This window comes from Corythoichthys intestinalis, chromosome 6 (genome assembly GCF_030265065.1).
Source record: "Corythoichthys intestinalis isolate RoL2023-P3 chromosome 6, ASM3026506v1, whole genome shotgun sequence".
NCBI lineage: Eukaryota > Metazoa > Chordata > Actinopteri > Syngnathiformes > Syngnathidae > Corythoichthys > Corythoichthys intestinalis.
In genome coordinates this window covers 48506947-48534087 of record NC_080400.1, presented here as the reverse complement: position 1 = coordinate 48534087, position 27141 = coordinate 48506947, and the positions used below count along the sequence as shown (strand labels likewise).

General features: G+C 38.0%; 1 protein-coding gene across 7 annotated transcripts in view; it reads left to right on the top strand.

Moving 5' to 3' along the window:
* The window catches only part of rap1gap2a (RAP1 GTPase activating protein 2a), a 181362-nt gene extending 155753 nt beyond the window's left edge, over positions 1-25609 (top strand). For all 7 annotated transcript variants that reach the window (XM_057838384.1, XM_057838383.1, XM_057838385.1 and 4 more), the window contains 9 exons: positions 5277-5363; positions 5457-5597; positions 17463-17612; positions 20112-20224; positions 20307-20405; positions 21596-21716; positions 21964-22066; positions 22153-22226; positions 22887-25609. In XM_057838384.1, coding sequence (XP_057694367.1) covers positions 5277-5363; positions 5457-5597; positions 17463-17612; positions 20112-20224; positions 20307-20405; positions 21596-21716; positions 21964-22066; positions 22153-22226; positions 22887-22895 — 897 coding nt within the window. In that variant the 3' untranslated portion in view covers positions 22896-25609. The remainder of the gene's footprint in view (positions 1-5276; positions 5364-5456; positions 5598-17462; positions 17613-20111; positions 20225-20306; positions 20406-21595; positions 21717-21963; positions 22067-22152; positions 22227-22886) is intronic.
* Positions 25610-27141: the final 1532 nt, after the last annotated feature.

The window sequence follows — 27141 nt, the reverse complement described above, 5'->3', positions numbered from 1 at the left end:
GGGGGTCAAACTCGCGTTTGCCCCTCATGCTAGATGCATTTAAATAGCGTACGAACGAGATGTTTACTGAGATAAACCTACCAATTCTGTCTGAAAATGATGTCCCTGGTGCCAAATTCATTGGTAAAGATGTGGAAGAACATGCAAATGTTCAGTTAAAGAGATGGCTTGAGTCGACCTGATCCAGAGGTAGCTTTTTTATCGACACCTTTTTCTTGTGTGCATTGCCATATGCCACTGACATTCTTTTCGACAAGCTATCCTTTACCACCATATGCCCTGTCTTTGTTATATATTATATCCTCTGGTTGTCTTACGTTTCAGACCGTTCTTGGGTGTAATTTATATTGCTATTTTTGTGTAGCGATCGCAAATGTTAATCTGTGACAGCCAACAAACACTTTTAATTTTTTCCTTAATAACAAATCTTAATTCTATTACCTTATTTACACTTCCCCCTTACTAAGGTTGTTTCTTTACAACAGAAAATGTAAAACTGTTCAATCTAGAGCCTCCCTGTAGGCATGAACAGGCTCACTACAAAATGACCAAGGCCAAACATATTTTACAAACTAATTTATTTAATTATTCGTATTTCACAAAAAAGAGGCTTACATGATTGTTGTGATGTATGTATGTATGTATGTATATATATCAAAATGGCTTACCTCTTCGGGGCAGGCAATGGATTGTCATCTGTAGGACCATGGCCCCCAACAAAATGTTTACTGCATATGGAGGCGAATGACGTCCGCACAAGTTTTTTTCTTCTGAGTTTTTGGCTTCAGGAAACGTGGATTCAATTCAATTTTATTTGTATAGCCCTATATCACAACAGGTTTGTCTCAGAGGGCTTTACAGAGTCATTTTGATAAGGGGTCAGATACAGTAGATTAATGAGATGAGTCCATGTCCTAGGCATCCCCCATCTTTAGACCCTCCATGGCGGCAAGGAAAAACTCAAAAAACCCCATGGGGAAAAAAAAGAAACCTTGCGGAGAACCACAATCAGGAGAGATCCACTCCCAGGACGGACAGGCCATAAATGCACCAGGACTGATGATGGGTAGTGGCAGAAGGAGTTCGTTTGTAGAGATGCAGTGGAGTAAGGGAACATGAGGCAGTCCATCTAGCCAGATGAGACTGACGGGGCAACGAGGACGTCCATCCTGCCAGGGGTCAGGATAGTCAGGCGGCTGCGGCTGAAAAAGTAGCAGAAGTAGTAGAAATAGTAGTCGTGGATGGTCGTAAAGTCTAGATTCTAGAGTCGTTTCGACAAGTTCCATAGAAGCAATGTTCACTCGGCATGTTCTTTTTTTTGATTACCGGCAGAAAACAAGCAGTACTAGCAGGGGTTGTTTGTGAGAGCGCTATGTTGACCCCCTTCCGGTTTACAATGGTGATGTCATGCAGCCTTGCGGTCTTAAAATAGCATTCGGGCGGTACGCTATTGAGTTTGTTTTAGGCGGCACGTCCCCAACATATTTAGTTTGAAAAGCATTTTTATGATTAAACCCATGTTAAAAAATCAATTTGCCATGAAAATGTGCACCTTAACAACCCTAAGTCTTGATTGATTGATTGATTCCTTTGGACAAATGTGAACGTAGCAACAACATTTGGTTGGGAAATAAAACCGCCAAGCTAAGAGTACCTAGACGAGGTGGTCTCAGCTCGCTTCGGTTCACATTATGCAGCGGTTCTTCCATGGTGAGAACAGAACTGGCGCACCAATCGACATAATTCACTCATGATTGTGGTTCAACCACCAAGAGAAAAGGTTAAAAAGATGGCAATGACCTAAAGAAGTATATCTTGTTTTAAGTACCATATGAGTAACATATTGTGTTTCCCAGCACAGTTTGGATTGGCGGTTGAATTAGATGTTTTTCCTGACTTTGACAAATCTGTTTACTAACCACAAAAATAAAGGTCACAACAAAGTTGCTACACACACTTTCTATGCTCACTTTTGTTATTCCTGCTGGGTTAATGGAGAGTTTGCCGCATGTTCAATATGCGCTTCACATACATTACTTGCATGCATGTACGCTGGAAAGCTGCATTTGTGACTACATCAGAATTTTAGTATGTGGAGGAAAATTTCAGAAACTGTCGTCAAAACATTGTGACTGTATTTATTGTCTGCAAATATGTATACCAAAACAGCGCTTTTTTTCCCCCGTCATCTGTGTTAAGATACAGTCCACAATTACAATTAAAAATAAAAGGCCATTACCGTATTTTTCGGACTATAAGTCGAACCTGACTATAAGTCGCACCAGCCATAAAATGCCCAACGAAGAGGAAAAAAATATGAATAAGTCGCACCGGAGTATAAGTCGCATTTTTGGGGGAAATTTATTTGATAAAATCCAACACATGGTACAGATATGTCATCTTGAAAGGCAATTTAAAATAATAATACAATAGAGAACAACATGCTGAATACGTGTACAGCAGGGGTGTCCAAACTTTTTGCAAAGGGGGCCAGATTTGGTGTGGTAAAAATGTGGAGGGCCGACCTTGGCTGACGTCCTTTACGTAGAACAATATATTTAAGGAAATGTTAGCAAGCCATTCTGTTTGTCAGATTTGCTTCATAATTTTTTTTTTGGTGCTGAAACGATGAATCGATTAACTCCAGTATTCGATTAAAGAAAAAAGATTTGAATTTTGCTGCTTCGAGTATTCGCTTAATTATAGTGATACGCTGCCCTCTAGTCTGCCTCATTTCACATTGCTGAATTCAGCTGCTCCATGTTAAAACCAACATAAGCCAAGTTTTTGTTTGAGCTATTTTATTTTATTTTTTTAATGCATTCGTAATTTAGTTTATTGGTATATTTAGCATTTTTTTTGTGGGAATATGTGTCTGGACCATTTGTCAAGAGCATTAAAAAAAAAAAAAAATAAGCGTTAGTGTTTTATAGCATTTAAGCTAGCAGACATTTGCTATGTAAATTAGCCATTGTTCTTTTGTCAATCCTTATTTATTTTTTATACCGTTTGAGGCTCAGGTATTTTAATTTTTCATGTTCCTCATCTGATTACTCGATTATTCGAACTAACTAATTCATCGATCAATCGACTACTAAAATAATCAATAGCTGCAGTCCTATTTTTTTTAAATTAATAATTTCAACAAATCTCGCAACTAGCCTTTGTGGCGTTCTCTTTCGACTCTCGGGCTCTTGCGAAATACTGGTGTTATATGTAATAATGCTGCTGTAAAATTAAACAAGCTTCAAGTTTCTTCAATTTCTCGCTTCTTCCCTGTAATCTTTTCGTACATGTCAGCGTGTCTTGTTTGGTAATATCGCCTCTGGTAATATCGCATAACATTGAACTATAGAAAAACAGCGCACTGTCTCTTTGCAAATGAGGCAGACACAGCTGTTGCGTATTTTAGTGAAGAAATAGTCCAATTTCCACCTATCCCTGAAGCGTCGGCCATCGCAGTCAACAGTTTTTGTTGATTGTTGCCATTTTAGAAAATTGGGAGTAAAGGGTCACACGGGGTAATGTTGCTTAGAGTGCTGCTTCCTTTTAGTGGGTAAATGAGGAGCAGCATTTAGTGTGTAAGCTACTTCATATGCTGGTAGCAGTACTGCTGACCAATTTATTAAGTCTATGCGGGCCAGATGTTAATGATTATTATGACAGAGGCTGTGGGCCGGATGAAATTTGACCGAGGGCCGCATTTGGCCCCTGGGCCGGACTTTGGACATGTCTGGTGTACAGTATGATAATCTTACATGATGCATGAACAACAAAATGCGAATGTTGCCAGTATGTTAATGTAAAATAGCTATTATGAGTTATTCAGATAACTATAGCATAAAGAACATGCTAACAAGTTTACCAAACCATCAGTGTCACTCCAGAACACCAAAATAACATGTGAAATTATATAATGTGTTAATAATTTCACATATAAGTTGCTCCAGAGTGTAAGTCGCACCCCCAGCGAAACTATGAAAAAAAAACTCCGACTTATAGTCCGAAAAATACGGTAATTAAAATTACTCAAAATTTCACCATATTGGTCATTTGGGGGATGTAGAAAACATGTGAGGAATTAGAATTTTGACCGATCTGAACAAAAACGACGTCTAATGTTTTTGTATATAAAGTTTTAAATTGTACCAAAACCATGACATAACGTTAAATGCATATTTGAAGCAGCATCTTGCGGAGTAATTCATGACCAATAAGTCCAGTCGGGTCACACACATAAATGTCATATAAGGCTAGGTGTAAGTAATTAGCCGCCATCCTCTGTCAGAAGACTTCTCGGGTGGTTTCCAATACAGCAGACGTAAGATGAATGATTTTCTTCATTAAAATACTCTTAACTGGCTGAATTCTTGATAGATTTACAAACATTTTTTTAACAAAACCCAATTAACATGACTATGATTTGGTTTGGAATTTGAAAAAAAATAGGTATTTTGTAATATTCAATAAAATTACTTTATCTCTGACATTTAGAATAAATCAAGCCATTTAAAAAGCGTTTGAAAAGGAACTAATCTACAGCTATTTCAAAGTACACTCACCATTGTGTTGTTTCATTAAATTTTCCCAATGCAAAATGGCCGACGAGTGACGCTGCCCGCCCATCGACCTTGGCTCACAGTGCGCATCAGCCTTTAATATGTGACATCTACGATCCCACACAAGAATCAGAATGGAAACACAAAGCCCCAAATGGAAAAGGAAAAACTATCAATTTACTCTCTGAATCGGAACAAAATAATTGGACCATAGGTGTGCAAGCTCCTTAGAAAAGCTCTTTTGTTGTTGGCTTTTACTTAGTAAAACATGGACTGTAAAAAAACACACAAAAAAACTTGGATCTCATTAAACAAAGTATTGGCTATGCATATGGCACTAATAGATAGAGCAGTTGTTTCCCGACCCAAAGGTTGTGGTTTCGATCCCCCGCCCTGGTGACAATGTTGCAGTATCCTTGAGCAATATACCTCATGCTGTTGTTGATAACGAATCAATAGTAAAAGAATGAGCAGATGGTGTCAACACGCTTTGAGTACATGGAAGTTTGATAAAATTGAAAGCCCATTTCGATGTTTCTTAAATCCCAAAGCATTTTTAAATGAGGACCCCAAAAGCCTGTTTTGTTGCTTGACAGGTTCATTTTTGTTGTACATGCGCAAAACAAAAAATCCCTCTGAAAACCATTTTCTTTTCATCCCAATATTTTTTCATCACTGAACCTCCAACCGTCTCCTTTCACTGTCCTTTCTCTCCAGGGCCCAGAATTCCGAGATTTTCTGTTGACAAAGCTGATCAATGCGGAAAACGCCTGCTACAAATCTGACAAGTTTGCCAAACTAGAGGTGAAAGAGGAAGGCACACTCTGAATACAAGTGTCGTAACTATGCTGCTGCACAGGTATTTAGAGTGTGTGCATGGATGTGAATTTATTCCAGGGTCGAACGCGAGCTGCGTTGCTAGACAACCTCCACGATGAGCTACACAGACAAAGTCAGGCCACTCTGGGTCTAAGCCAAGCAGAAGAGGAGGACAAGCTGGAAAATGGGGGACACGGGGGTCTCCTGGAGTCATTCAAGGTGAATGTGATGTATGGTCTGTCGCTGTGACTTTTATGTTCTTGCAGTCTTTACTTTTATAGGGTGAGATCCCATTAATGCAGGGGTGTCAAACATATGATCCGTGTGGGGAAAAAAAAAGAATAAAGTACACCTTCTATCAACTAGGGGTCATGACAGAGGATTTACGACTTTGAACCCCCTGACCCCGCCTCCTTGACCGCAGGCTTTGCTCTATCCCGGTAGTAGTTCATTGATGTGGTTTTGATTGATGTAAAATGGGAGTTACCGTAATTTCTCGAATATAGCGCGCACTTTTTTTCCCCAAAATCAACTCGTAAAATCATGGTGCGCATTATAAACGGGTACATGGATGGAGACAGAAATATATATATATTAGGGCTGTCAAACGATTAAAATTTTTAATCGAGTTAATTACAGCTTAAAAATTAATTAATCGTAATTAATCGCAATTAATCGCAATTCAAACTATCTATAAAATATGCCATATTTTTCTGTAAATTATATATATTCTGTAAAATAAATTGTTGGAATGGAAAGATAAGACACAAGATGGATATATACATTGGGGAGAACAAGTATTTGATACTGCCAATGGATTTTCCCATTGGCAGTGTATTAAATACTTGTTCTCCCCACTGTAAATTCAACATACGGTACTTAAGGACTGTAGTGGGCATTTCACTCTACTGTCATTTAAATCCGTCAATGCTGTCCTCACTCCAAAGCGTCTACTTTTTCCAAAGCTAGACAGCTAGTGAACGACGCCTTAATAATCAGACTTCTTCCTTTTTCATCTGATTTATTAATAAAATAGTCTCAAACCATTGTCCTCTTTAGACCGTCATAAAACTACAACAAAAAAAGTACACAAGCATTGCATTAGCAACAACGTTAGCTTAGCACGCTATACGGGTTCACTAAACATAAACAAAAAGCGTCTTATACAAAAAATAGAACATTTCGCTTACTAACATAATATGTACATTCTTTACAACAACCATACTTACGGACAAATCTTGTCCAAGGATCATATAAGCACAACATTACAACGTATATGAACTGGCAAGAAAAAAAATAAACCATGTCGCAAAGCGACCACAAGAGTTCGCTGTTGTGCTGCAGCACAAAAAGCCTTGCTGTGAAACTTACCAAAAGGCAGAATAATGTCTGAGCGGGACATGTGCGTTAATTACGTCAAATATTTTAACGTGATTAATTAAAAAAATTAATTACCGCGCGTTAACACGATAATTTTGACAGCCCTAATATATATATAAAACTTTTTTTTTTTTTTTTTTTTTTTTTATTGACACGGCCACGTTGTGTTGAAGAAACGTATGCGGCGATCTGTTGCCGACCATTACGGTACGTGACGTCACCATTTTGTTTCGGTAATACTTCACTCTGATCGGCCGGATGATTTCGTCTGTGTTAAATTCTGCTTTTTTCACTCTTCATAAAGCACAGAATTTAGTTTCTTGAACTCATTTGAGTCAACGTTTATTCCAGCTCCGCAACCCTGACCATAACAAACGTAACAACACAGACTTCCTGTGTCCATCAACTATATCTGTCCCTCAGGAAACTCAAACCCAAATAACAATAGTTCCTATTGTTACTGTCGTGTCGACAGAGATGAGCTCTCTCGGATTTCCGACTTACGTTCTCACTTTCATTTTACCGTATCAATCCATGGAGGAAACATTTATTCATCATGATGAAACGAGCAAGTTATACAGCAGCCTTTAAAAGCCTTCATTTGTTTTTATGTCTGACTGTTGGAGAAAATCCTACAGCTTCACAGATCCCGAAATTATTTTAAGGCACACACATATGCCCTAACCAGACCAACCCCCATCTTGTTTTTAGGAATAACATTCGCTGTGCAATGAACCGGTCACGTTTCAGCGACAAAGGGCCTTCAGTAGGAAATGTCTCTCCATTGGAGCTAAAGGAATACTCTTTTTGAATCATTCTTAATCTAAAAAGAATAGACAAAACTTCATGGCATAGTAGTTTTTTGTCGTAGCTATACACAGAGTTGATCCATCACATTTTATGATAACTGTAGATTTAAAAATTATCAAGTAAGAGGATATTGTGTTTTATGACGCTGTAGCTTTCACGAATGATAATTTCATATAATGTAACAAACCTGACAACGCAGTCTTCGTCCGCGGGTGATGAACATCTCGTTAATCATGGCTTCACTCACAGACGCTTGTTGATAATGGCGTTAGCACGCTTTGACTGCGACTAGCCCCTGTGCTAGCCACGCCCTACTACTTCCGATTGTTCGATTGAACATGTACGGACATGTCCCAACATCCGTGATGATGCATGCGCTAAACATGCCCCTTCCCAAATACGTTTTTCTAGGGGGGACATGTCCGTACATGTCCCAACAACCCTGAGCACGCATGCGCTAAACACGCCCCCTCCGTTTTCTAGAGTGGCATAACCGCGCATGTCCCAACATCTGTGTGAACGCCTCGTTTGGACATGTATGGACATACACCCAATTAAGACACACCCATGATCACAAACATTTAATTAACCCCCTAAATTAGATCCATCAAAAACACAAAACTCATTAATTAACTCTCCAATTACATCCATTAACGCGCACAAAACCCTTTAATTAACCTACTCCAAATTAGAGCAATCAAAACCGCACAAAGCCCTTTAATTAACTCACTCCAAATTAGATCAATCAAAACAGCACAAAACACTTTAATTAACTCCCCCAATTAGATCAATCAAAACAGCACAAAACCATTTAATTAACTCCCGCAATTAGATCCATCAAAACCACACTAACCCTTTAATTAACTCCCCCAATTAGATCAATCAAAACCACACTAACCCTTTAATTACAATCCATTAAGTCATACCCATGACCACAAACCTTATAATTAACTTAAATCTAATTAATTCAATTAAATTAATTACATCAATCAAAACCACATCAAAGAACTACTACCAGGATGGATCAAAGCCTGGGGTCAAGGGGGCGGGGTCAAGGGGTTCAAAGTTGAAAATCATCTGTCATGACCCATAGTTGATAAAAGGTGTATTCTTTTTTTCACGTGCCGTAAGTGGCCCACCAGGCGGCCCAATCCGGTCTGGGGGGGTTGTTCTGCCTGAAAGGCACAGTTTAGATAATTTATAGAATACATACAGAATCACACATTTATTTTGACACAAGCATTGTAAAACCTGAAGTGTTGTGATTTGTGTAAACGTGTCATTGATGCGCACTTTGCGTTTCCGCTGAGAGCTGCAAAGCCAGAAGTGTTTGGACTCGTGTGAGCAAGTGCATGCACTACGTTCCCTTTCGTGTCTACACTCAGCTATAGAGGTGTGCGAAATTTCCGATTCTTAGGTTATTCGCGATTCGGCCGTGGAAGATTCGAAAACGATTTACAAACATCCAAATTCCGATTATTGAAATATGCCAAGTAAAGCAGAACTAAAACACAGCGAGCGCGTTCTTTCTGATGCAATGAGGAACAGAGAGTTAACATCATGCTTTTCCTCTCCCCTCTCCATTACCCGGGTAATGACAATGCTCAACTCATGGCTCTGGCTCAACTCATGCCGCTAGATAAAAAAAATAATAATACCTGACTGCTGCCAACAGCCACTAGAAACTATGCCCACATAATGCTACGGTAGATATCACATGTATAAAGAACTACATGCAAAATGACAAACTTGGCGGCGCTAGCAGCACATGTATAGAAAACTAGATGCGAAATGACAGACTTGCTGGCGTTAGTAAACAGCCGCCATCTTACAGCAGTAGACTTCCCTGGAAGGCTGTTGTAGCGAACCTTCCAAACGGACTTAATTAACTTTTTATCTAAAATACTCCTAAATCGGCAAAATCTTGACTTGAATCTATCTTTAAATCAGGGGTCCCCAAACTGTTTCCTGTGAGGGCCACAAAACTTTTCCCTTCTCTGATGAGGGGCTGGGGTCAGTTTGTAATAGAAAAAGTGTGACGATCGCAGGAGTGCCAAAATTTAAAAATGTATTGTTTTTCAGAAAGCCACAATCAAATAACCCTTTTTGGATTCTTCACGGAACAAAAGCAAATAAAATAATAATATATAATAATAATAGTAATAATAAATAATAACTGAAAAAGAGGGTTAATTTGACTGGGGATCGCTCTGTGGGTGTGTGGTATAAAGCCGGCGACGCTATGGAGTTGTGACTCCAATCAGAGAATCAACAGGGGACGTTCAGGATTTATTTGTTCCCTTTAATGATGATGAAAGGAGTATGAGATTTATTTTGTTGTATTGTGGTTTCTGTGAATACAAGATAACCATATAACATGTCAGTAATATATATGTATAAAACCTATAAACATATACTGTATTATAAACATATCTAAATTAACAGGAACAACGTTAAATATAATATATATAGTAGGGCTGTCAAACGATTAACATTTTTAAAAATTTAAAAATTAATTAATCGCAATTAATCGCAATTCAAACCATCTATAAAATATGCTATATTTTTCTGTAAATTATATATATATTCTGTATAATAATTTGTTGGAATGGAAAGATAAGACACAAGATGGATATATACATTCAACATACGGTACATAAGGACTGTAATGGGCATTTCACTCTACTGTCATTTAAATCTGTCTATGCTGTCCTCACTCCGAAGTGTCTACTTTTTCCAAAGCTAGACAGCTAGTGAACGACGCCTTAATAATTAGACTTCTTCCTTTTTCATCTGATTTATTAAAAAAATGGCCTCAAACCATTGTCCTCTTTAGACCGTCGTAAAACTACAAAATAAAAGTACACAAGCATTGCATTAGCAACAACGTTAGCTTAGCACGCTATACAGGTTCACTAAACATAAACAAAAAGCGTCTCATACAAAAAATATAACATTTCGCTCACTAACATAATATGTACATTCTTTACAACAACCATACTTACGGACAAATCTTGTCCAAGGATCATATAGTCCCTACTCACGTGACGTCACAGCCACGCCCCCGTGCCATGTTGTCCGGATACTAGTCATGTTAATGCATTAGCGCTTCGTAAATTCCTCCTATTATGGCGTGTTTTTCTGCTCGTTAACATTAAACAATCAAAATGGTGAAGTCGTGTGTGGCGGTCGGTTGAAAAAACAGAGAAGATAGACGGAGAGACTTGAATTTTTACCGTATTCCGAGAGACCCGAAGAGGAGACCGCGATTGACTGCTGCAATTCGACGAGAAAACTGGGCTCCAAACGACTACCACAGATTATGTAGTAGTCATTTTATATCTGGTAAGATGCATTTAATATATATTTAGAGGGTTTTGGGCTGACAACCACAATTAAGATCATTGCTAGGCTAATCGCCGACAACATACACGTATGTATGTAGTGAGTGCTATCGCTAAACCATATAAACATTAAAAGCCCTAGCTCCATTGACAAATGACATGAAATACATTAGACTTGACAGTGGATGTTAGCAAGAACAAAAGATTTTGAATTGAAAATTTCGTAACTCGCCTTCCGAGCACAAGATTCCTGCCGAATTTTCGTGTACGAGGACGTGTTTCACCCAACCAGCAACGTAGCATTTATAAGCCTCCAAGCTCTTAAAGTTTTTCAAACTTTCGTGAGAATAGGCTGATTTTGTGTGGACAAGATAGATGTAAATATCAGGATATCAGATGTCAGGCGAAGCCAGCGTGTCGAAAAACATCGATTTAGGCATCAAATACGGATCTGGCGAATGGATAAACTGAAGATTTTCCACGTAACGCCTTTTATGCAACGGATCCAATGAGTTTACAGCGTCAGATAACACCGGGGCTTCCATGAATTGCTCTATAACTTGCTCGACTAATTGAAAACAATGAGAATAGGTCTGAAAAAGAGGTACAATATGGCGGCCGGAAACAGCGACACGCCCATTTTGTGACGTAGGTGAGTAGGGTCTATAAGCACAACATTATCAGCCCGAGACGTCGTGCAGCCATAATGAAGAAAGAAAAGAATAAAATAATAAACTATGTCGCAAAGCGACCACAAGAGTTCGCTGTTGGACAGCGCAAAAAGCCTTGCTGTAAAACTTACCAAAAGGCAGAATACTTTCTGAGCGGGACATGTGCGTTAATTGCGTCAAATATTTTAACGTGATTAATTAAAAAAATTAATTACCGCGCGTTAACGCGATAATTTTGACAGCCCTAATATATATATATACATATATACTTATATAGCGCTTTTATACCTTTCAAGGCGCTCAAAGCGCTTTACACTATCTCGCCATCCACCTACTGGTGACGCAGCACCAGGGGCAACGTGTGGTTCAGTGTCTTGCTCAAGGACACTTAGGCGAGTTCATCAGGGCGGAGAATTGAACCTACAGCCTCTGGGTTGGGGGGACAACTACTCTACCACTGAGCCACACCACCCCGCTATATAAATAAAATAATATATAATAATAATAATAATAATAATATAAATGAAATGCAGATTACATAATGCATACAATGCTAATCATTCAAAATAATGAGCATACACATTACGCAGGAAAATAACAATTTAGATAAGTGAATTGGCAACAAACAAAATTCAGCCTCACCCATGTAGCCAAAGGGGCCAACGATTAGCATTAGCGATTAGCGCTAGCGGAAAACGGTTAGCCGTGGCACACGGCGGCTAGCGGTTAGCTCGTGGCGGCTAACGAATACAAGGGACCCTAAGCAGGTAACTCATCTGCCAAACGTGTTTATGCACTGCCAAGGCACACTTCTGCAATATACCCACCTCTGTCATTCGTTATCAATTTGAGCCCAAACGAAAGCCATTGCAGCCTAATGAAAGGATCATTGAGGGGAGCAATCTCACTGATGAAACACCGGCCGGCAGCAGATCGTGTGGGAAACACCGAATGGTTTGTTTTGCATTTCTTTTTGTGAAGCTGATACACCGTGACCGCAAAATAATGTAATGTATAGAATAATTATTATTATTGTGCTATCATAGGTTTTCGCTCTGCCAACAGACACAAATATGAATGGGATTAGAGGATTTGTCCTATATATTTTACGAGCGATAATGTATACATGTGTCCAGTCCTATATCCAGTGCGTGATATGTTTTTATTATAAAAGAGTACTCACTCTGGCCATTTCGAGCTTGGCTGCTCCGCTCCTTTGGTTAGCCTGATTTCATTTGTCCATAGTTCGAATAGCTTTCAGGTGTAAAATGCGCACCATACAAAACCATGCCGGAGGCCGGGTCTGCAAAATTAGCCCTTTTAGCACGGATGCACTTTACTCATGGTCTACGTAGTCTAGCTCTTTTTCTCGCGTTCGGGAACTCATGGGTATTACATTGCGACAAATGGCAATTTGTAGACCACATAGCATGACAGGTTTGAACCATTTTAGCGATTTTTTGATAAAACACGAACGCAACTCTCTCGTCGATAAACAACGATGGCACCTGCCTCGACCTTTCGTTTCCTTGTTATGACGTCTCCGCCCCATTCGGCTGTTTCCGGAATACTTTCGGAAATGTTCGTAATTTTCGATCTATTTTCTTTAATTGCTCATGAATGTGATTTATTTTTTTTTGTTAACTTTATTAATATTTGTTATCTTGCCACATAACGGTTCTATTGATATGTCACAGCCCCTTAGTGTTTTAATACCCTTTAAAGGGCCAGCGTAGTAACTATTAAACTAAAGCACAAACATGCAATGGGGCTTTCCTACAATAACACTATTAATTAAATAGGTAATAACCAAACAACCCTCTCTGGGTTCTTCACAGAAAAAAAGCCAAGAAATAAATAACACTATTGGGGGGGGAAAAAAAATCAAAATGGTCTGGAGGCAGGCCGTATCCGACCCGCCGGCCGTAGTTTGGGGACCCCTGCTTTAAATGATGTTATTTCCCCTTTTTTTTTTTTTTTGCTAAGTACATAATTCCACACGTGTTCATTTATATTTTTATTATCTTTAGTGAGAATTTACAATGCAAATAGTCATGGAAATAAAGAAAACGCATGGATGAGAAGGTGTGTCCAAACTTTTGGCCTATACTGTACACCAGAGGTTGCGCTAGACATTTTCGTTGTATGTCATTTTGACTGACAGGGTCATAAAAATCCGGTAATAATCTATTTTTACCCGTCACTTAAATTTTTAAAATGATAATGATGACATATTCAATAGTATTTAGTTTTCATTCATTTTGAATTAATATTGTAACGCTTGCTTGGCGGCGAAAAATTAGACACAGAAGTCGTGGTATTTTTCTCCCTCTTTTTACTCTGCTTACCGCCAACAACACCAACAAAACAACAACTCCGCCCCCAAAGAAAAAGAGGCAACTATATAGACCCCAATCACCAACGTCACACAATGATCTTAATTGTGGTTGCCAGCCCAAAATCTTCTAAATATATATTAAATGCATCTTACCAGATATAAAATGACTACTACATAGTCTGTGGTGATCGTTTGGTGCCCAGATTTCTTGTCGAATTACAGCAGTCCATCTCTCTCTCCTCTTCGGGTCTCTCAGAATACGGTAGAACTTCAAGTCTCTCCGTCTATCTTCTCTGTTACTGCAACCAACCGCCACACACGCCTTCACTATTTTGATTATTAATGTTAACGAGCAGAAAAACATGCCGTAATAGGAGGCATGTACATAGCGGTAATGTGTAAACACAACGAGCTGACACACAATATGGCGGCTGCAGTCAGGGGGGCGGAGTTGTGACATCATGTGATTGGGGTCTATACACAGGCGGCAATCTAGTCCACCAATTGGATGACGCGCTGGCACACCGGGTGCACTAATAAGAACCTCGCGTTGATGTGTCAATCACGGTGCCGCCGCCAGACCCCGGTGACGCTACAATATTCTGACAGAATAGCCAACGACGTCATGCATTAAGAGAGACAATAGCTAACTAATATGCTCACTCGCCACCCTGTGGTCTGAGGTGTGAATTGCAACCTGTCAAAATGACGGACGGACCTCAGTTTTTTCCGTCACCGTTTTAAAAAAACGGTCAACGACGGAAAATATTCGGTTAACGCGACCCCTGCTGTACACATACAGTAGAGGTCTCTCTTCGCCAATTGAATGCCAGGAATGCTAGGTAATAGCTAACGGCAGAGCAGCTATAAGTATGATACATTCATTAAACCATTACCAGCCATACTGTATTGTTACCATTGGAATCCTGAAATGTATTTCTTAAGAAGAGGCAATATTTTCCCGTTGAGGCATGTTTTAACCTGAAAATTCTGTATGTAGAGATGTTTGTAAGTAGAGGTACCGCTGTATTGTTAAAATTGCCCTTATTTTAAGTTTGTTTTGTTGATTCTGAAAAAGGATTTTCATTAAGATGTAAATGTGCTGTAAATTTGCAGTAAATGTGTTAGGTGAATATTGTATGTTTATTTGGAAAAATGATTTGTTAAATTAATTATGACTTATTAGGCCAAAAAAATACACACCCCAGCGCATTTGTGCTCTAATAACCATGAAAGTGGCCTGTGAACAAAAATGACCTTGACACCCCTGCATTAACGGATGTTTTTTTCCCTTTATGGCTGAGTAACTGACCACATAACAAATCACAGTTGGTACGCAGCAAGACTGAAATAGGCTATACCATCCAATTCAGCAGTCCAGTCAATGCACAGACTTATATTTTTTGTTTGTTTGTTTGTTTTTGTTTGGGGGGGGGGCAGTTTTTCAATTTTTCAGTCTTGACCTGAGAAAGAGAAAGAGACTGGCTTTGGCATACCTAATGAATGATTATTACATTCAAGGTAAGGCTCCAAATTAATTTCTGATCATCCAAGGATCCCAGCTGTAGTTTAAAAGAAGAGTCAGTCTGCCATTTATTACCATTGCCATTAATTGTGGAGGAGCCTCCCATTGTTTTTCATGTTTTTGGGTGACAAATTACTCTTGATTTTAACAGGCACTCTGGACAGCCACATTGCACTTTTGGGAAGCGCTTCCAGTGTCTGCTTTTTTCATTGCTGCACTAGCAGTAGCCATGTATTGTCTGTTGACAATGGAGTGGATGATTGCCTCATTATGAATAAACATTTTAACATGCTGTGTTTGTCATCTGTCTATCCATCCATAATTATAGCGCCTGTCTTCCTTGGGCTCAAGCTCATGCATGACAGATACAAAGAGTACACCTGGACTGTTGCTAGAAAACAACTATTCTTAAGTGTTCAATTGACCTAATGTTTTTGGGTAATATGAGAGGAAGCTGGTGAAAACTCAAACAAGCCTTAAGTGAACATATAAACTGCTCTACTGACTTTGAGGCAGACATGAATCACTATTCCACTGTTCTGTGTTTTCCTGCGTGATATGAATACATAGAAGGAAAGGGACGAATGGCATGAAACATGGACTAATGTTAAATAGATCATACAGTAGATGCGTTACAAATGGAATTGTATCATGAGTCTCAAACGACACGAACTATGCAGATCTCTAAACAGTGATTGCTGTTGTACACCTGTGTGACCTAATAAAGCATCGGTAGTGCTCTGAGAAATTAACCCAATTTCACTAAATATGTCACGATCATTCCAAAAATACTTTCATCCATCTTGTGACATATACTGTAATACAGCATTGGTAAATACCGTATTGGCCCGAATATAAGACGGCCCTTATTATAAGACGACCCCCTCTTTTTCCAGACTCAAGTTTAAAAAAGACTTTTTGAACACCAAATTAATTTTTATACAGCAAATAATTACAGTAAATCCAAAACAAATGATTATAACAATATATTTGAGAGAAAAGCATGTTTTTTTGCCTCATTCAAATCTTAATATCGGAACATTTAAATATGTAAACTAAAGTGTAATCACATTCGTAAATTAATGGCTTCTGGGTTTTTAAAATGTAAATAAACCAATCTATTATCATAAAACAAAATTGCAATAACTGCATTAACCATCAATGTGAAGTCTAACTGTAACTGTAGTTTTGAAACAAATCTGAATAAGGAAAAACATTGCAATAAAATAATGCAAACTGGTTAAACTTGAGAGTAGCTGAGGTCCGTCATGACAGGACATCGCTTCAATGATATCTGGCGCCATCTAACGTCGTAAATGGGAAGAGTAGTTGAGATCTGTCATGACAGAACATCGCTTCAATGATATTTGGCGCCATCTAGCGTGGTGAATGGGTATAATGTCTAGACCGTGAATATAAGACGACCCACTCTTTTTCAGTCATATTTCAATGCAAAAAAACACCTTATATTCGGGCCAAAATGGTACTTTACCGTTCAATGGCACTTATGAACTCTATAATAACCCGTATCCTATTATTGCCATTCATCCAGCAAAATTCATGGCGTCCTGCCAAAAACTGAATTTGTGATTAGTTACGCAAGCGTCTTATATTGAGTCAATTTCTCAATAAAATAAATTGACTCAATAGAATGGCATGACAATATTGAATTTTTGTGTAACTTTTCTGGGTGTGTACAATGAGATTATTATAATATAAATTTAATGCAGTCTCTTGGTAAAGGGTGGGATTCACTGAATTTGAGAGAAATGTTTGTGGCGTTCCACCTCATGAAATCCTTTCTGTGGGAATTTGCTCCCCCTTGTGTTTGTTTTGTACTACTATGAATGTTGCTTTAGTCAGTTTAGTTTACTTTAGTGTGAATGTATTGTTTTAAAGCACCCTCGATACCCAGCCTATAAAATCTAGTTGTTTTTCTCCTCATGCCTTAATTTTATTTACTAACTGCTAAATGACTAACTACAAACAATTGTGTATTCCTCCTATTAATACTAGAGGGCCATGCGGGTGAGGAGTCACTCTATGGAGACTGTGGTGGGGTCTAATCGCCTCAGGAGCCCAGGTGGTGGAGGGGGAGTGCCAGCCAGTTTAAGTGGTGGAGCAATGCCACAGAGCACCAGTGAATGTACGAAGAGCACCTACAATGTGAGTATATGCGTAAAAAGTTGATTAGTGTGTGCTCTAGACTCTAGAGTGGAAGTGTCCTGTCTCTAGAGCAGGCATGTCCAAAGTCCGGCCCGGGGGCCAAATGTGGCCTATGGTCAAATTTCATCCGGCCCCCAGCCTCTATCATAAAATCAATAACGTCTGGCCCGCAAACTCTTAATAAATTGGTCAGCCGTTCTCCTACCAGCATATGAAGTAGCTTACACACTAAACGCTTCTCCTCATTTACCCACTAAAAGGCAGCAGCACGCTAAGCAACAAAACCCCGTGTGACCCTTTACTTCCAATTTTCTAAAGAGGCGACATTCAACAAAAAAAGTTGACTGCGATGGCCGACGCTTAAAGGATAGGTGGAAATGAGACTATTTCTTCACTAAAATACGCAAATGTGTCTGCCTCATTTGCAAAGAGACGGTCGCTGTTTTTATTTATTTATTTATTTATATATTTATTATATATATATATTTTTTTGCTGTTTTTAAAGTGTTCAATGTGAGGCGATATTACCAAACAAGACACGCTGACATGTACGACAAGATTACACGGAACATACACAGTGAGAAATTGAAGCAACTTGAAGTTAGTTTAATTTCACAGCAGCAGTATTTCGCAAGTCGAAAGAGAACGCCACAAAGGCCAGTTGCAAGGTACTTGAAATTATTAATAAAAAAAACAAAATGATAAAGCAAATGTGACACACAGAATGGCTTGCTAAAATTTGCTTAAATATATTGTTCTACGTAAAGGACGTCAGCCAAGGTCGGCCCCCCCACATTTTTACTACACCAAATCTGGCCCTCTTTGCAAAAAGTTTGGACACCTCTGCTCTAGAGTCTAGACAGAGACAGGACACTTCCACTCTGTCTCAGAGGAGGAGTGGACATGTCTCTGTCAAATGTATGATCTTGAAAATCAAATGCATTTTTTTTTTTTCCCCATGATTTGAGGAGGCAAATATTGAGAAAACTGGATTATGTATATGTGTTATGTATTTTTATATGAATGTATATTATAGGGTGACCATATTTTGATTTCCAAAAAAGAGGACACTCGGCCCGGCCTTGAGATACTTGAATTTTACTCGAAGTTCACTCAAAGATGCCTATATCATCACTTTAATATGTTTAAAGTGTGCCTCCTCAGTATGGACAGAAAAATTCAGTTTTATTTTTAAAAAAAATTGCCATATGGTATATATAATATACTATACGTAAATAAGTTTTTACTCAACAGGCTTTATTCTTACTAAAACATAAACAATAAAAACGCAAAAAAAACCCGTATAAAATAATACAAAAAAAAATATGCAGACCCGTGGAAATATAGTACAGTCAATACTGACACACAGTAGGCTATGTGCCACATAAACATTTTTATAAATTACTATCACGACAATTGTCGTTGAGAAATTGTTATTCCCACTCAATTTTTGTTCTCATTCAATGTTCTAGATTACACGCAAACAACAACCAAAATAAACAGACAAACTATTCAATCAGCATGTTTCCAAATGCAACAGTTCAAAACTACGTTTCGCATAATGCCTAGCACGGCTTAGCTCACTGATAGCTACCCTATTAGCGAGTACCGGGAGACGAGGCAAAGTCAAACTTTGCAATAAAAGCTTACAATCATCGGCAGTTCACCGATGCGTCACCAAACGCGATTTTACAGATCACACGAGTACAAAGCTCCGACAGAAGTCAACAGTTGCCATTATATACGTTTTTATCGTAAAAAACTCTTAACAACTGGGCAGGTGCTCCCACTTAGAATATAATGCTAACATTCAACCAAATACACGAACAATTAATACAAGACTAAGACAACATACTGCATCTGTTTGTACACGTATAATCCAATATAAAACAGAAGACACATGAGCGACATAAACAGGAGATGAACTTACAGAAAGGTGTACGGAGCACTATAAAGGTCTCTTCGAACTACTCCTTATTGTAGTCTGTAACTGCCTGTTCTCTTGCCAAACTGTCAACCCAGTAGATGGTGGAAATGCCCCTTAATACAAGGGGTTAACTGTACTCTTCTCCCGCACCTACTGGTAGGAGCCACATCAATGCAGGCAAGCGCTGCCCCCCAGCGGCCAGAGGGATTCTCTTCAAATTGGTCCCGTGAAAAATCATAAAACCCGGACATTTTCATGAATTTATAAAACCCGGCCGGATGACGAAGACACGACGTGAAAGGTGGACATGACCGGGCAAAAGAGGACGTTTGGTCACCCTAGTATATTGTATGTCAGACAAAGAAAGGCTCAAGTATTTGATCAATTATAGGACATTTTGTATTTGTTCATTCCTTGGCTCCAACAAAGAAGACCTTTATTGTTTGAATGTGAATTTCTGCCTGTTGTTAGTTTTTCCTCTCATAAGCCCATTTAGGCTCGACACCTTTAACTGTATAAAGAATAAATAAACTTTCAAGACGTTCATATTCATAACAATCTTTGATTTTCAGCCTCCAACATTATCAGCCAAATCCTCCTTAAAGAGCCCTGTGAAAAGGCGATCGGGACTCTTCCCACGTCTCCACTCGAGCATTGAAACACCTTCTGACAAATGCACTCGAAGGTTTGTCATCATTTCCTAGACATCAGCATCTTCTCAAAGTAGTATAGTCAATGCATAGTCCTTGATATCTGTTTGTATGTAGTGACCAAAAAGCTTCAGAGATCTGCCCACTATCCCAGGAAGTGAGGTCGGAGACATTATCCAACCCAAGTTCACCTGAGATTTGCCCTAACAAAGAAAGGTGAGCTACGCTCAATTTTTGACAACAAGAAGCACGATACAGTAGGCTATAGTACATCTGGTTCATGGTCAAGAGGGACACATTTTGATTCTCTCTCCATTGTGTGCTATTTGCCTGTTTTTACGCATGTGAGATTTTTTTGATTTTTTAAAAAAAATTATTACAGTATTGGCCCGAATATAAGATGGCCCTGATTATAAGACGACCCCCGTCTTTTTTTAAGACTCAAGTTTGGAAAAAAAGAATTTTTGAACACATAATTAATTTTTCTACAGAAAATAATTACAGTACATCTGAAACAAATGATTATAACAATATATTTGAGAGAAAAAGCATCTTATTTTGCCTCATTCAAATCTTAATATCTGAACATTTAAATATGTAAACTAAAGTGCAATCACATTCGTAAATGAATGGCTTCTGGTGTTTGAAATGTAAATAAACCAATCTATTGCGATAAAACAACAAAATTGCAATAACTGCATTAACCATCAAAGTGAACTCTAATTGTAACTGTAGTCTTGAAGCAAATCTGAATAAAGAAAACATTGCAATAAAATTATGCAAACTGGTTAAGCTTGAGAGTAGCTGAGATCTGTCATGACAGAACATCGCTTCAATGATATCTGGCGCCATCTAGCGACATGAATGGGTATAATGTCTAGACCGCGAATATAAGAAGACCCCCACTTTTTCAGTCTTATTTCAATGCAAAAAAACACCATCTTATATTCGGATCAATACGGTACTCATAATAGTATTGAGTATGAATGGATCTCCATATACTGTACACTATGACTATGACACATGACTAGGCATGGACTGATTAACATTTTGAAAGTGTACCACAGTTTTAAAAAGGTATCAAAACCTGCTGAAACTGGCCATATCAGTATTTAGCTTTTTTGGGTATTCATCTAGCATGCAATATGATTGGCTGCTTGCAAAGAGTGAAACAAGCAGTCCCTTTGAAGCTAATGAGGGGCGGAGAGGTTTAATGTTCTTAACTTAACATGGAACAACACATTTTTTATCGTACAAAATATTTTATGCATTAAGAATCAAATAGATTGTATTCAATGAAAATTAAGTTGTTTCTTCATTTTACCCCTCTAAATAATACCTCATAGAGCTTTGACTGTAATATCGCAATATTTTTGTTCAAGGTTATCATACTAAACCTTTCACAGGCCTTTCGTTAAACTGAAGGACAGCACAGGGAGCAGACCAAACATCTCTCGGTCTTCATCAAGCACCAGCAGCTTCAGCAGCATTACAGGAGATCCAGAAGCTTTGGAAGACATAGAGACAGTGAGTACTGTATGTCCCTCAAGTACAACACAGTTTTATGGTGTTGTTACAGGTTTCCTGTGGCACTCCAGCTTACTTCCACAGTCCAAAATCATGCATGGTTTTGTGGCAGTGAGCAAATGAGACTTTGTTTACAGCAGCACTATTGAGGGGAATTTTTACCCTCAATGAATGATATATATTGTTGTCATCTTTACTTGTTTGTTTTAAATATGCTCATGATACTAATAACATATTTTTCACCCAGGCCAGCCAGCCATCCATAGCATCATCTTCTGTCTTCAGTCCTTCGATCAGCATTGACAGCCCAGTGTCTGGAACTCCCATCATCATGTGCCGCAGTGCCACAGGTAATCTCTGTACTAGAAGTACACATGCCTTTTGACTTTTTAACATGAGTTGTTAATGCATTTCCCGCCCTGTCCCTGTCTCTTAGATGGGAAAAATAAGACATCACCAAGATCCAACTTAAAATTCAAATTTGACAAAATGAGCCACTCATCTACAAATGTTAGTATTTTTTTTTTCTTTCTTGCAAAACATTTCTTAGAATAAAATACAATGTAATGTTAACTACTGTGAACTGACGAAAGTACATATATAGATACTTAAGTCCACTTAACCATGATGATGCCAACGTTGAGTCTACCTTGTCTGAGTCAACTATTTACTCCCACATGAGAAATGTGCACTTGCAGACATAAGAGGAGGGCTAAAAACATTAGCTATGATCAACAATGACAGTCTCCACTCGTCGCTGGAAAGAGATGTGAAATTCTCAAATGTTGAACAAAACAGACGCTTGCCCCTGGTCATTAAAGTCTTTGGTTTGTTTGTTTGTTTGTTTAGCTTCATTTTGGGTTTGCATGGCAGCTTTTGTTGTGTTCAATATGTTTTGTTGTTTGAGTTACCTCATCATTTTCCAAAGAGCTGCTACAGCTGCATTTCACTGGGGATTGTTGTTGACAGTGACAAGAAGCGTGGATTCAGGGGAAAACGAAGATTTAATTGGCCCAATACTTGATACTTTAAAATATTTCAGATGTGTGTCTTCAAAGTCTGTAGCCTATTCATTTTATATAAAACAGTTGAATAATTTCCTGTTGAAATTTGCTTGAATCATTAATTTTTCACCATACAGTATAAATTTTCTCCACTTCTTTCTTTCAGTCGGAGTAACTCAATGACCAGACTTCAGCAGGTCTGTACAGGCTGAAGGAGCTTGCAAAACACAACGACAATTTCGAAACAAAATCATTGTAGAACCACTTCTCGAAGCCATCGATGATCCAGCAAGGCTAGTAAATTTTCGATAGCCCCAAAATATCTGGAAATACTGTGAGTGTACAGCGTGAAACTCTTTTGGGTTATTTTTGACCGGCTTTTGGCAGACAGAAAGTAGTCAATATTTTAATGATGTTCAGTGTATTTATTTGGTAAATTGTTCATATAATAATTAACAAACCCCGGCCAAGTTGTTATACTGGAAGTGGTGGGACGAGCTAGACTCTTTCAAAAGCTTTTATCCAATTATAGTCTGTGTTAGCTTTAACACCGTACACTGGTATCATAGTAATATGAGCTAAGTGCTTTTTAAATTTTTTTTTTTTTCATTTACTTTTGAGCTTGTTAGCTGCTGGCCAGCTGCTTCAGTCGTTCCACGTGTCTCTAAATCAGGTGTGTCCAAACTACAGCTCGCGGGCCAACTGCTGCCTACAAATTATCAAAATATCAACGAGTATATCAGTTACAAGAAGCTTGAATTCAGCCTACATTCTGTTGAACTTGTCAGCTTCAACACTAGATAAAGCTAGTCTCTCCGTTAGCTCTGGGGTCAAAACTTAACAACATGTTTAAATCAAGGTAGGAAACCGTATAGAATTTTAGAAGATGAATGAGACCAGTAATAGCATAATAATCTCATTTTCATGTGATTTATATATATACAGGTTATTATCTTAAAAACTAAGGAAAATGCACCAATTTCAGGCCACTATTTTAATACAAGACGATATGGCTTGATATTGTCCGGTCAGCTATCTTACAGTGTATAAAAGAGTATCTGAACCTTTTGGAAATTCTCACATTCCTGCATAAAACACCATCAAATGGGATCTGATCTTTGTCAAAATCACATAGATGAAAAAAACAGCGTCTGCTTTAACTAAAACCACCCATTTATAAGTTTTCCTATTTTAATGAGGATAGTATGCAAACAATGACAGACGGGGGAAAAAATAATTAAGTGAACCATCACATTAAATATTTTGTGTGTGTTTTATAGTGGGCAGGGCAGCTTTAAACCACTCATCAGTGATTAGGCACACACCTGACTTAAAATGTTTGGTAAAAATTGGATTCAATTGCTCTTTAGGTCTCCTTAGGCAGATGGTTCACTTATTTTCCCCCCTTTCTGTCATTGTTTGCATACTATCCTCATTAAAATATGAAAACCTATAAATGTTTGGGTGGTTTTAGTTAAAGCAGACAGGTTTTTTTTTTTTTTCCATTTGTGTGATTTTGACAAAGATCAGATCACTTTTGATGGTGATTTTATGCAGAAATGTGAGAAATTCCAAAAGGTTCAGATACTTTTTCATACCATTGTAACTGTCTTGATCTTTACTCAGTTTTCAAAAAGCTGCTATCATTATAAACAAATAAAGCACAATTAAAATGCTCTTTTGGTTGAAGGGGAAAAAATGAGTAACAGTTAAAAATTATATATACAGTGTACAAACATACATACAAATACATATAATACATATTCGGGCTGTATGCCATCGTGTTTAACAAATGAAAGTGGAAGGATTTCAAGTTGGCCTTTGCCTCCTTTGAGCTTTCTGAAAGCAAAGGTTTGGACACCCCTGCTCTAAATAGTCTGGGAAGAGAATTATTAGAATAAAGACACATTTTCAGTTGTGAGGTTTTGGAAGTCTAATGTGTATTTGTGTACGACTTGAATTTGCTGTGTGTATAAAATTGTTTTTTTGTATGGCAAACACCTTTGTTACCTTGCTTGCTGCTGCACTTTGAACGCTGCTGGAATTCATTTGACCCAAATAATAACCTTCTTTATTTGTAAGGACATAAAATTCATGATTTCCCATGTTTGATTTGCCAAAACAGATGTGCAGTACATGGTACTGCATGAACAGTTCCCCAAGATCTTATTTTCTAGTCTAGAATCTTAAAGATAGGTTTAACACCACATTTTATTAAACAACCTGTACTTCAGTATATTAAAGATGCTCGCTCACGCACTGTACCTGTGTATGTATATGATATATACTTTTCTCTCATGACTTGAAAAAGGCTGAATGAACCTCTAAACCCATTTCAGTAAAAAATTTAAAGTTATTATTTTTGTGTTTTTGCTATATTTGAGAAAGTCCATTAAATGTATAGTGCAAAGTTAGTTGCTTACATGGCAAGACTAATTTAAAATGCTGCTTAGGGGGAATCAATGTGTCAAAAGGGAGTGAGGAAACAGACTGAACAATTTCTATAGCTGCTGTGACCAAAACCATTCATTAGATGGCTGTTCTTTTTAAAAACTTTTTGGGGAAATGTTGTTTTGATAGAATTATGTAACTTCCAGCATCATTATTATTTAGATGTAAGAAGGAAGTGGATGTTGTGAATGATTATCTGAAGAAAAGAATACATGAATAGATAAAGTTTAAGAATAGTATTGTTATTTAGTTTGCAGCAGCCGTATTGCCTTGGAACTTTTCACTGTAATTGTACTTAATTTATTAAATGATACATTTTTTACCATTGTAAAAAAGGTACACATGCAAATGAAATAACATAATGAGAAGAAATATATGAATTTGAAAGATGTCTAAATATGTAAATGTATATTTCGTTACTGTGCAACAGGAAATATATTCAAGAAATAAAATGTTGTATTTTGTGTCAGTTTTACATTTGTATTTTTTCCATTTTAAGACATGTTGAGATATAGCACTTGTGATATAATCGTAGACAAATATGAGCTTGAGCCTCTATTACTAAGAAGGAGAGGCAGTGTATACCGTCTTTTACTGTATCTGTTGTTCTATTACATGTATTAAATGTGTCGGTCACATGAAAAAATGTCACACCCCAAAAAGATGGAATTGGCCCAGTGTGGCCTTTATTACCTTCATCTACTACTGTACACTGGAAGTCAGTATCTCAACACACTGGAGACTGGAGATAGCGTCTTAAAAAGGCAAAGTTGATAGTGTTCATAGTTAAACAAAACACTACTGAATCAGTCATCATTATTGCCCAAATACAGTGAGGAGCAGAAGTATTTACAAAACTTGTGATTTTGCAAGTTCACCCACTTAGAAAATAGGTAGAGGTCTGAAATTTCAATCATAGATGTAGTTCAACTCATAGAGACATAATCTAAAAAAAAATCCAGAAATAACATTGTATGATTTTTTAAAAAATAATTTGGAATTTACTGAGGTTCATAAGTATTTATATCCCTGAGAATCAGAAATAATTAAGACACTCAAAGAGTTGTCAGTCTACCATAAAGTCCACCTTCACCCCATGAGTAACCACCGACCCGTTTGAGCTCATTATTGTTGCCTGTGCACCCCACAGAAGTTTGCCAGGGACCATCTGAATGTTGAAGAGGGGTCATAGGAGAAAGTCATGTGGTCAGATGAGAACAAAGTAGAACTTTTTGGTGCAAACTTTACTCGTCGTGTGAGGAGGAAAAAGAAGGATGCGTACGATCCCAAGAACACCATCCCCACTGTGAAGTATGGGGTTGAAACATCATGATTTGTGGCTGCTTTTTGGCAAAGGGGACAGGAAGACTGTACTTTATAAAGCAGAGGATGAATGGTGAAATGTATTGTCAGATTTTGAGCCACGGCCTCCTTCCTTCAATCAGACTTGAAGATGATTCGTGGCTGGATCTTCCAACATGACAATGATCCGACGCACACAGCCAAGCTGACAAAGGAATGGCTGCGTAAAAATCATATTAAGGTTCTGGAGTGGCCCTGTCAGTCTCCAGACCTCAATCCAATAAAATATTTGGGGATGGACCTGAAACTTTGTGTTTCTAAACGACAGCCCCGAACCTGACAGATTTAGAAAAGATTAGTGTGGAAGAATGGGCCAAAATCCCACTTTCCACATGTGAAACCCTGGTGAAGAATTGCAGAAAGCGTCTGACCTCTGTAATTGCAAACAAAGGTTTCTGCACTTAACATTAGTACTTATTTTCTCAGGAGTACAAATACTGATGAACCCTAGTAAATTACAAATAAATTATTATTTTTTTAAATCATTAAATGTGATTTCAGTGATTTTTTAAAATATGTCTCAATATGTAGAAATGCATCTATGATTGGTAATTTCAGACCTCTACCTTTTTTCTAAGTGATTGAACTTGCAAAATCAGAAGGGGTGC